Source organism: Momordica charantia (assembly GCF_013281855.1).
Source record: "Momordica charantia cultivar OHB3-1 chromosome 9 unlocalized genomic scaffold, Mcharantia_2.0 BLBB01000009.1, whole genome shotgun sequence".
Lineage (NCBI taxonomy): Eukaryota > Viridiplantae > Streptophyta > Magnoliopsida > Cucurbitales > Cucurbitaceae > Momordica > Momordica charantia.
The window spans coordinates 3018517-3030657 of NW_028275167.1; the positions used below are offsets into that span (position 1 = coordinate 3018517).

Genomic DNA, 12141 nt, shown 5'->3' on the forward strand with positions numbered 1-12141 from the left:
CTTTCATCAAGAAGTTCAGAAATCAACTCTTGATTCAAAGGCTTGATTCCATTGAGAATTACCAGAAAATGCTCGCCGGAGAAACCCAAACTTAAACCATAAATTATATATATATTTTTTATGTTAATTATTATATTACTATTTTCTTTTTCTATCTCTTTTATCATTTTATATATGTTTGTCAATTGTCACCCAAATAAGGCGCTTTGTATCGTGGGTATGAATAAATTAAATCTGTATATTACCTTCTTGATTTTAGTCGTTTAAGGAGAAATCGATTATTTTTATTAAAATTTAGATTTAGAAGTACAACTATATATATATGTGTCAACCTAAGTATAACTCAACGTTAATTTGCATGTATTTATTTTATTGAGATCGAATGTTCGATCCCCATATTTTTAGCATATAATTTTAAATTTTCTTCTTTCGTTTTTGCTTCGCCACCTTCACTTTAAATTTATGAGAAATTTTACTTGTTAATCTAAGCCTAACTATACTAATTAAAGTACATTTTTGACTAAAATATTCGGGTATGTTTGGTTGGAAATCTGAATTCTGTTTTTTGTTTTCAGATTCACTGAATCAAATGAGTTCAGCGAATACGCGTTTGGAATTCTTGGAGAATTACATAAAAATGATAAAAACTTTGATAAATATATTACTTCATATTATAAACTCATTTTATGTTTGTTAAAATTAAAACAGGTAAAATATAAAGTATTTTAAATTATATAACCTTGTAAAATAATAATTATACAAATTTTATAAAAAAATGTTAATAAATTAATTAATATAAGTTTAGATTAAACTAAAATTTAGTTACATTTTGTTTGTAACTGCTTCTAGTTCACAAATATATTATTGAACACACATTGAACAATTTTTTAAACTGAGGTTCAATTTCAAATCTGCTACCAAACACATATATGAAAATAAAGAATACAACTCTAATTTTCATTGAATCTCTTGTTTTCAAATTTCTGTTTTTTGATCACCAACCAAACACATTCTTAGAAGTTCGAATCTCCACCTCGAATAGAAGAAAATGAATTTCGCTAAATAGATAGCACAAATTTAAGGTATATTTTAGAAAAAGTAACAGCTTTTCATTTCTTTTCCAAATATAACATAAATTTTACTGTTCTTTAACCCATTTTACCTCACCATCAAGTTTGACTTTGATTTGTATATTAAGTTATTGTTGTAAAAATTTTAACTATTTTTTATTTTTACGATATTTATTGTCATATATGTACGGTAAGATTTTATGGATGACAAAATGTTTTCTCCCTTCTTATGAAAGACCTTGGTTTCACACAGGTTTTGTTTTTTTTTTTTTTTTTCCTTTTGAGAAATTGGGCATTTTTGTTCTTCTCTCAAACGTGAAAGAAAATTAGTCGTTAGATTACAAAATTTTGTCACTATAATTTCTACAGAGTTCAATTTAGTCTATATATGTAGTTTCAGTTCTAGTTGTTTCAATTTAGTGCTTGAAAGACCTTGATTTTGGAGTCATTCTCAAGTTTGAAAGGAGTTTGACCACTAAAATATTTTTTTTATTTTCAAAATCACTCCTTTCTTTCCTTAGATGGTGTTTAATAAATTAGAAAATTGATTCTACCTTCTACCGTCACTTGCAAACACACCCTTAATGAAAATGGATGAAATTTTGTATATTTCTCATTCGCTTGAAGTAAATGCGGAACGGAGAAAATTTCATCTCCGTCGTCATCTCGTGCCAGCTGGTACAATGAGTGTTTGTTTACCAAAAGCACCATGTTGTGTTGTACCTTGATTTTGTTATCTTCTTGTTATGAAACGACTTCAGCATTTAACACTTTCACATGTACACAATAAGGATGCAACTCCAATAATATGATTTTTACTCGCTGGATAAGATATAATTCTGACATGGATTGTGACCTTCTCGAGCGAGAGTGAATGTGAATATTAGCTTGGAAAATTTGTCACACGCAAACAAAACTATGGTAAGAATTAAATACTATAAAAATTTTTTTTTGACGCACATGCCTTTAAATTAATGGTGGGCTATCACATTTCACAATTGAACTTGTCGGTGGAAACCATTGGCGGGTACATCTATCCTGTAAATGTCAATCTGAATTTAGACAAACTGGTTATAATATCTATTTTCGACCAAAAGGTAGTGAATTTGAATCCTCATGTTCACATGTGTATTGTAATGGTGTGTTATTTTTTGTCCGAGTTCGATAGCATGTAAGGTGCAGATTTAAATATTTGACCTTTTAGGTCGATGTTATATGTCTTTACTAACCCTTATTAAAATTTTGACAAATAGGGAGGGAGGAATGCATGAAAGATAATAATTTTTTAATTTTCTCAGAAATAAAGAGCTGTCAAATTTTTAGTAACAATTAACAGGAAAATAAATGATAAATGATGAGTTTTATAAGTGGGAGCGTGACATTGAAAAGAAATTTCTCACTTTAGGGGTTTTACTTTCATGTTTTTGGTTTTTTTAAGAGTTTTGAAAATTTAATTATACAGGTCCCTTTATTTTAGAGAGAGAAAATATGGAAAATAAAAATATCCTAAAAAATCAAACTTTACCTATCAATTTTGAAAGATATATATATTAATATTTATCATAAATTTTTGATTAAATTATATTACAATCTTTAATTATTAATTAAATTGGAAAAAGTGTGGCAATCCTATAGTAAATTTATTTTGACCTTTACTGATCGATTTTCATTTGAAGAATCGTTAAAAGATATTTTTTTAGGTGCATTCGTGTATTGATATATAAAATTGATTGAGCATTTTCTTTCGGTGATAATTCACAATTATCGTAGTTATTGAATAGATGATTTTGTGATCAAACTGAATTCTGTACCAAATTTGATTTTCATTGGGATTAGTAAAATTTTTTAAATGTTTAGATTACTATTTGTTAAAAGTTAGCGAGTGGATCCGCAAAACTTAAAACATTTATTTTAACAATTATTTCAGACTAAAGATCAAATTTAATTAAATGGGAAATTTATAGGAAAAATTAATATACCTTCACAAATTAATTAGACTTTTTTTCCAGAAAAAAAAAACACAAATGTGAGAGTGAAATCGACCTACACTGGCACACATCTCAAGTAGTTTATTGCACATTAATAGAGCTAAATATATTTAATGGTCTCTAATCTTTGATATTTTTCTTAATTATGGTCCTTAATTCTTCAAAATTCTCTTATCAACTTTACTTTCAATGTATTAAAAATTCTCAATTACATCTTTACCTCAAAAATTTTGTTTAAATTTGTCAACCAACAAAATTAATGTGTCACCAAATTATGATTTTATTAACATATTTAAACACGTGGACTTGCTACATGAACATGCTACTTAAAAAAAAAAGAATTTTCTTCATAGGTAAGTCGTATTTTATTGATGGGTGTGTCAAGTTTCATGTGTAAAATAAGATAAGAGCGACATGTGTGCTCGTATCTAAATATATTATTAAAATAATAATTTATTGATTTATCAATTTTTTGTTTTTAACAAATTGTTCATGGAATTATTGTAATTGTGAATTTTTCGTACGCTAAGAATAAAATTAAAAATTTTAAGAGATTGAATATCAACCTGATAATTGACTAAAAGAATATGGACCGATCTTGTATACTTACCTAACCCTTGGTAGGGTATTGCTTTAAAAAAATTTTCTTTTTGCTCTTAATAATTATATTTGCTTGGTTTGTGGGTTCTTATAAAAAAAGGTAGGATAGAATATTTATCAAATTAAATTTAAAATAAAAGTAATTACTACATGTACAACAAGAAAAAAAAATTATATATATATATTTGAATTAGGCACTAATTTCTATTCAACAAAAGTAGAATATTTTAATATGCAATATTGGATGGAAATTCAAATTTTTATGATGATACTTTAATCAATTGAATTTTCGTTGAATTGGCATAAAAACAGAATGTTGGGGTATAAATGTCATGTAAAAAAATAGGGAAAAGGCAAGGAATAAGATAAAATAAATAATTCAGCGTCACTAAAATCCAACATATAGTGACTTCTGTTATAAAAAAACAAAATAAAAAACATATAGTGACCTGTGAGAAAATTACACGCGGGACAAAAGCCAGTTCTTTTTTTTTTCTTTTTTATATAAGAAAAGATTTTAATTTCCCTCATTTTGGTGAAAAAAAAAAGTTTGGAGAATCTCTGCCTACGTCACCTAATCTAATTATTTTCATTCTCAATTCTCTGATTATTGAAAAATTTTACCAAACCCAGATAATAAAATATTGTCATTTTCATTCACAATTCTATAATTATTGAAAAATACTACCAAACCAAGATAATAAAATATTGTCATATCTGTCCTGTTCATAATGATTAAATAGGAGGAAAAATAATGCAGATTTTTGGAGGGTAAAGAAAGATTTATGGACGATCCATGAAATTTAAATTAAGACCAAATCGATAATTTAGCCAATTTAATATCCCGTTTGTTAATGCTAAAAAAGCTCACATATTTTCAAGATAGAGTTTTTTTTTTTTTTTTTTTACCAATATCAATGATATGTAACATATATATTCCTTGAAATAATATAAGACAGTTCACATATCAGAGTACAACTTAGTTGATAAGGGTTATTACTAAGAGTGCACATAAATATGTCGGTATCGATTTAGGCAAAAATATATTTGAACTGCGTAAAAGGAAACGAACAGAGAGGGGCGAAAGTTAGAGGCATAGAAAAAAAGAGAAGAAAATTAAAGAGAGACATTAAAAAAAACAATAATTAGAAAAAATATATTTTAAAAAATTTAGTGCACTCTACTGTGTGAGCAAATGAGCGGTAACGCTTTCTCAATAATTACAATCAGTAGTGTTAATGTAATTTTTTTCTTCAAGTATCCTATATTTGCTAAAATGATTTTGACTTATCGATAGATAGACTGACTGATTCTTTGATTTTCATATTGTGTAAATCGTTTTTTTACCGAACTAGTGGTTAGACAGGCCGACCAACGTCAAGTCGATCGAATCGGTTATTCGAAAATTTTTGTTCATCCCTAGTTACAACCATCTCCAAAGATCTAAAAAGAAAGAAGAAAAAAAAATATTAATGTGATCGATTATTATCTACCATTATGAATATATAGCTAAAAGATGAATTTTCATCCACCGACATAAAACACAAAAGCACTATACCATGAAACATGAAAAAAGAAAAACGTCTGTTTTTTGAAAATGGATTTTTATGGGGTAGTTTTCAACTTTTAATTTATAAAATGCAGGTAAAATTGAAATTAATTAAAACTTAAAATAAAATATCCGACAGTTTATGAAGTAAATTTAGAAGTTAAAAATAAAATAAAATAAAATAATGCCATTATTTAATAATCAAAAGGTGAGTATTGCAATAATTATTGAGTTCATTTTGGATAATTATGAAACTAAATATCTTTTTTTTTTGTCAATAAAATATTAAAACTATTAGTCAAATGAATAAATTCATACACTTGGATATAAATACGTTATTAAATCGACACGGGCAATTTATTAAAATGTCTGACATGTATTATTAATTTTATGTAATTATTCAATAAATTATTAAAAATTATCGTGTAACTTCTTTTTTGGTTGTTTTTGTAGTGTCCAAAATAGCCACAACCTATTTTACGTGTAGGTAAAATTTGTCAAATTGTCAATATTATTATTTTTGGGACTATTTTGTCATTATGCTAAATGACGATTCTAATACGATTCCTTTACACAAAAATAATAATAAGTAGGGGGAAATGGAGATTTTATGTGGCCATAAAAATGTTTTAATTTATAGAGGAAAAAAAAAACAAATTTATCGAAAAAGAAAAAGAAAAAGAAAAAGAATTAAACCCATCAATGAGGCCAACAAACATGTGAGTCTTTTGGGACCACCAACCTGGTTTTCTTTAAAGAAGTCAATAATAAAATAGGTAGCATTCACTTTTAAATTATTTTTCTCCAATATATATATATATATATATAACCATATGATAGCTTTTCAAAGGGAAAAAAAAGGACAGAGAGTGAAGATAATATAAGACATTTCGAATATCAAGATGATTTATTAGCATTTCAACTATTATAAATGTGGGATATGTTTAGTTAAAATATTAGAATTTTTATTTTTCTTTGCATTGTCAAATGTGTGTTTGGTTGGAAAAATAGGACATTCAATTAAAAATAAAATTGTATTTTCATGTTTCATACCTTCCATAAGATTTGGAAATTGAATTTGAACTTTAAAAATGGTTCAAAGTATATTTAGTAATATATTTATAAATGATAGTTACCAATTAAATATAATTTATTTATTAACATATATGTTGTAAATTTTATGTTATTATTTTACAATATTCATATAATTTATAGTATATGATGTTTTTTATTTTAACAAAAATGAAATAAGTTTATAATACGAAATAATATATTTATTAAAGTATTTTTTATTTTGGATGATGCATTTTAGAAACAAACCATTTTCGTTACAAATTCATGAACATTGAGCCGATGACATTCAATTTGTATTCAAATAAATAAAAATAATGGATCCCGAAAAAATTCTCTTGCTCTAGTCCTTTGAAAATTAAAATTGTTCCATCATTGCCAACTCACAGAGCTCAACTACAGTCGGCAGTGTAGTAAACAAAGCATCCCGTGAAACAATATTTTATAAACATGTTTTTCTTCCGCACACCTCGTACTGTGGTAGGTCCCAATTCTTTTAAATTCATCATTATTGGTTACCATCGCCAGCTGGCAAGTGCCGCAGAGTGTGAAAAATAAGTCCACCCCTATTAAATTTCTGTCAATATCCCGACATTTTTATATATGACGTTAGCACAGTAAATAAATGGATCAAAATCTCATAATATAATTAATAATGGATCAAAATCTCATATTATAATTATATTAATTATATGAGACTTTTTGCTTTTGAGATTTGATAATACGTTTAAGAAGTAAATTTATGCTAAAAGTGGATGATAGGAGAGATCAATCAAAATTTGTTGACCCAATATAACTTTTGATAAATGTATGTCACATAAATATTTTATTTATATTTCCATAAAATGAAGAGACAAATTTAAACATTGATAGCTATTAACATAAATGATGCAAAAAAGAAAAAAAAAAAGATCACAATACTCCACTTTCCTTCTTCCATGAGTAGCGTTGGGGGTAGGTGAGAGTGAGTATTATGAACACAAATGCCCGACGTTATCCATTATTATGCCCCAAAATAAAATAAAATAACTCAAAAAGTACAAACGACATGTCGTTCAACACCCACAGGGAGGAAAAATCCCACATTTTAAACAGAACGGATTCTGTTTTTAATTAATTAACCATTTTATTCATTTTCGTGGCTTCTTCTTCTTCTTCTCGTTCTTGGTTCTTGTTTGCTTGTTTGTTCTACTGCTGCTTAACCACCTGCTGTATCTGCTGTTGCTGCAACTTCTCAAGATTCACGAGCGAACAGGATCGTGACACGTCATTCCCCAATGGAATCACCGGCAGATTGTCGCAGTTGCAGATCTCGATCATGAAACCATCAGGATCGTGGAAGAACAGCTGCTCCACGTAAATTCCCCCTTCCTCTACGACCGCCCGCACGCAATCAATCCCCATCTCCTTCAGCTTCTTCTCCACCGCCCCCATGCTCTCGCACTGCTCATCATTATACCAAAATTCCCCCAATTCCATTTTTTAGGGTTCTTTTCCCTCTTAATTAATTCACTAATTAATTAATTTCTCTGCTTACCTGGAATGATATGTGATTGTCTTTGGGATTAATCTCGCCTTTCTTCGGCAAGTTTTCTGGTTCTTCGGATTGTAGGAGATGGATTCCAATGCCGAAACCGAACAGCCTGAAACACATTCAGAAACCAGAAATCAGCATCATCAGCACATCAGATTTCAGAGCAGAGGATCGGAATTAATTGGAACAGAGGAATTGAATCGAAATTTCACCATGCGCCGTCGAAATTGAAGGATCCAGGCCGACGAATGGGGAAAAACCCTAGAACATTCTGGTAGAAATCGATTGACTGTTCCACTGATCCACAGAGAAGCGATATGTGGTTGAGCGACTTGAGACTCAGAGGATTTCCTTGGATTTCCTTCATTTTCCCGGAAAATTTGAGAGAAAATTCAGGATTTGGAAGACAATGGAGGAGAAAAGAGGGATTTATGAGGAAGGAGGAAGGAGGAAACAGTATTTCTTACGGAAAACGGAAATCCACGAAGAACACGGAGATAGTTGGATCGGTTTAAATAGAACTCGTTGGGCTGCCCCATCTCTGCCACGTGTACAATTTGCTGACGTGGTAGCTAACTGTGGATATGACACGTTGCTGACTCGGATCATGAATATAAAGCTACAAAAATTATTAATGATTTGAATATACTATAATACTATACCCACACGTCAGATTCTCATACTCACCTACTATAACCTCTCCCAATTTTATTTATTTGTTTCTTTCCTCTCGGTTTGTTTTCTTTTTGCAATAAAAACAAATACACATCAATTGTAAATCAAAGGATTTATTCATTACACTCGTTGATTAGAATTGAAATTGGATAATATTCTTTTCGTATTTTGTCAAAAAAAAAAAATTCAATTTTGACTTAAGCAACGGAGTGTGTGACTAGCACGTCATGATGTGTAATATTTCAATTTTGTGGGTTTTGTCAAATCTCTTTTATTTTGAAATAGTCAGTGCAAATTTTGTAATTCTCCCCAAACCAAATTTATCCATCAACAATATTCACTTAATTATAATTTTAGTGATAAATTTCAACAAATCACAAATTTGGAACATCATTATTTTAAATTAATAACAAAATTACATATTATTAAATTCAATATCAATTATAAATTGATATATGTCTCCGAGAAATAAAAATTGAAAAATTAAATAAAGTCATTAGTCTTTTACAAAGCCATAAATTGGTTTAATCAGATAATTATAACACGTGGCAGTTGAGTCTAAAGACAAATAAATCCAAGTATACTAATAGAAATTGGGTAAAACTCGAGTAAAATCTAAAATTCATTAAAGATTACAAAGAGTTATCAAGACGAGATCAACTACATGAGTGCAAAAGCTTAAGGTCAACTAATTTCAAGATTCAAGTTTGTGCAAGACCCAAATGAATACAAGTCCAACAATTGAGTCTAAAATCAACTAAATCCAAGTCTACGCACGGCTCATGGAAGATTACATGATCACAAACGATGATCCTTTATTTGCATGAAAAATAATATTTTTAAAGGGTTAGAAGTTAGAGAATTAGAAAAAAAAAAAAAAAAAACCAGAAATTATGTCATTCATCACGTAATTGAATAATAGAATATTGTTTTACTCATTTCTTCATTAAATTTTAGCCTACCAATTTGAACCTAATTAACCTGATCAGAAGGTCATGAATTAGAGTCCCTCCTCGCCTCATATGTTACTAAAAGAAATGTTTTGTTTTAGCCTTGGAATTTGCATGATTAAATATTTTAGTCGTTAATTATTATTGATCTTTCATGAATAATTTAATAACAAAAGTTTATTAGAAACCTTAACACGAAACCTTCAACATCTGGCTTCCACTTCAAATTTTACTTACGTAAATATTTATTTTTCGGTAAATAAACAAATAATAATTAATCAGAAAATATTAAATCTTTCTTGGTTGTGGTACTTTTTTGTTTTTTTTTTTTCAATTTTTGGAAGTTTTGAATCTTCAAAGATATAAAGTAATTTCTCTACCAGTTAAAGCTACGTACATGTCGGATTTTCAACCACAATTTTAGAACAATACTACATATAGCTAATTTGTATCAGTGATTTTTTTTTTTTTAGTTTATCAACATGTGGGAGATGCCAACATAATTGGTACATGTCTCTAATCAAGAGATTATAGGTTTGAATCTCTCACTTTCATTTATTGTATTAAAAAAACATGTGAGAGACGAGATTTGAACGCAGATCTTTTGGACGATAATATATTTCGTAAATAGTTAAACTATGCTCAAGAGGAGTATTAAATAGTTTTATAGTGTATCTACTTTGTATTATAATTTTACAAACACATCTACTAAAACAACCCTTTTTTTAAAAAATACAAATTAGATCAAAACAGTTTTTTCAAGGTACCGAAATTAAAATAGACAGAAGTTTAAACTACAAAAACCAGAATATAGTTTAACCAAAAAAGAACTCATGCTAAAGGATAAAATAGTTTTTAAATAAAATATTTAAATTTTATCCTATGGAAATTAAGGGACCAAATAATTTAATTTTTCTCGAAAAATATATGAACCACAAGATCCAAGATACTTCCATCCGACTTTCTCTGATGACGTGACTTTCATTCAATCATTCTGCGTAATGAAAAATTTCATTATAAAAACAATTATAATTTTTTTTTATATAGTTAATGGAAACAAAAATGATTCGATTCATATAAAAATTTAAATATCAAAAAAGAAATAGATATAATTTGGATTAATAATAAAATTTTATTTCAGCTTCAGATTGTGCTATTTGGAAATTCTAGATTTTTTTTTAAAGAAAAATCGGAATGCAATAGAAAGTGTTATATTTATTTTTTCATAAAATAAAAAGAAAAGTGTTTTGAAGATATTTTTTTAATAAATAAATTTAAAAATATTATTGTGGGGACAAAATCCATTCCGATTGATAGGTTGGACATATAAACTAACTTTGTGTAACCATCAGTCAAACCCTATTTGAGATCGAGACACCTCGAATTAGACCGGAGGTATGCACATATATTTTCATCGTTAAAATAATCCTACAAGTTGCTAATCTTGTGCAGGACACCACGGGGAGGAACTTTTAAGACTACGACACAACTGATAAAAATATGTCATACCGTCTATCTAGAGATAAAAATATGACTATCTATTTATCTAATTGGTCTAAAATTAGGAAGGTCTAATATTTACCCTCAAAATTTTGAAATACCTATTTTTTTATTGATTGATTATGATTTAAGCATCATAATTTCTTGAACTAACACCATATTAGTGGCTTTAAGTTTCTAACTACCCTTTTTTTTAGTAATTTACTAAAAGAGAGAAGACTTTTCTCCCACTGATGAAGTCTTCCAAGTTTTATAGCAGCACGTTTTGTTATTTTGTTATTTTTATTTTTTCTGTTTTAGTGTTTAGCTTTGTTATCTTCTTTAATATATATATTAGGTATATATATTCCATCTATTATTATACATTTAAGAAAAGAAAAAAAAAACGACAAAAGCGAGTATAATTCACTGATAATTGGTATGTACCTCAAATCAATAAAAGAAAAAGAAGGTAAGGACTCTCTCTTAAAAATAATTTAAGAGACAAACAATTAAAAAAAATCATAGAAACACACCCGCATGGTTTTAGGAATTCTTTATATATATATATATATATATATATATATAATTCTTTTTGCTTGAGGGGATCTATTTTCGATTAAAAGAGAGCCCATTGCGTCTTGTTTTTGTTTGATTGACCTATCTTCTTTCTAGAAACAAGCTCCCCCTACAAAGCTGCTTTGAGAGCGAGGGAAGTTGGGAACGGGCTGAAACTTACTATTCGGCCGCCTATAGATGGTAGGGTAGGATGAGTGTGGTATCGCTCAGATTGTGGCCAATCTTTCTAATTGCACGCGGACCGTGCCTAAATACGTACATTCAAGTTCCCTAAATGTTGTACAAAAGAACCTTAAAAGCCGACCCCCGAAGAAAGCCCACCACGTGGGAGCATTTATTTCTCTTTCCAAATTACAGCCAGAATTTTCTTTACTCCCATTTTTCTCTTTTGTTTTTCTTTTCAAAATAAAAAATTATGGAATAGAATGATTTATTCTATTTTATTTTATGAATTTTACAATGTTTCTGGTTTTGGAATTTCAAATTATAAAGTAATAATTCAAGTTATACTTTAGTTAAATCTGGACAATTTTTTAGATTACACATTCTCTTGGAACTTAGTTCATCATCTCTCATACGTCTAAAGAAAACATGTCACTTAAAATAACAATCTAAAGGATATTTAGAAAGATTTATTAAAAATTAT

The 12141-nt window shown here is 28.3% G+C and overlaps 1 protein-coding gene across 1 annotated transcript; it reads right to left on the reverse strand.

The window, feature by feature from the left end:
* Nucleotides 1–7075: 7075 nt before the first annotated feature.
* Nucleotides 7076–8302, reverse strand: LOC111014733 (glyoxylase I 4). Its single transcript, XM_022289540.2, has 3 exons — nt 8025–8302; nt 7816–7921; nt 7076–7721 (listed from the first exon to the last, which is right to left on the reverse strand). Exons 1-3 carry the CDS (start codon nt 8177–8179, stop codon nt 7467–7469), a joined length of 516 nt encoding a protein of 171 aa, XP_022145232.1. The 5' UTR covers nt 8180–8302; the 3' UTR covers nt 7076–7466.
* Nucleotides 8303–12141: the final 3839 nt, after the last annotated feature.

Excerpts from the sequence above, each read along its gene's own strand:
- LOC111014733 (XM_022289540.2), bottom strand. The coding sequence starts at position 8,179 with ATGAAGGAAATCCAAGGAAATCCTCTGAGTCTCAAGTCGCTCAACCAC. Across the intron at positions 7,922-8,024 it reads TTCAATTTCGACGGCGCATG|GCTGTTCGGTTTCGGCATTG; the intron begins GTGAAATTTCGA and ends AATGTGTTTCAG. Across the intron at positions 7,722-7,815 it reads ACAATCACATATCATTCCAG|TGCGAGAGCATGGGGGCGGT; the intron begins GTAAGCAGAGAA and ends AATGATGAGCAG.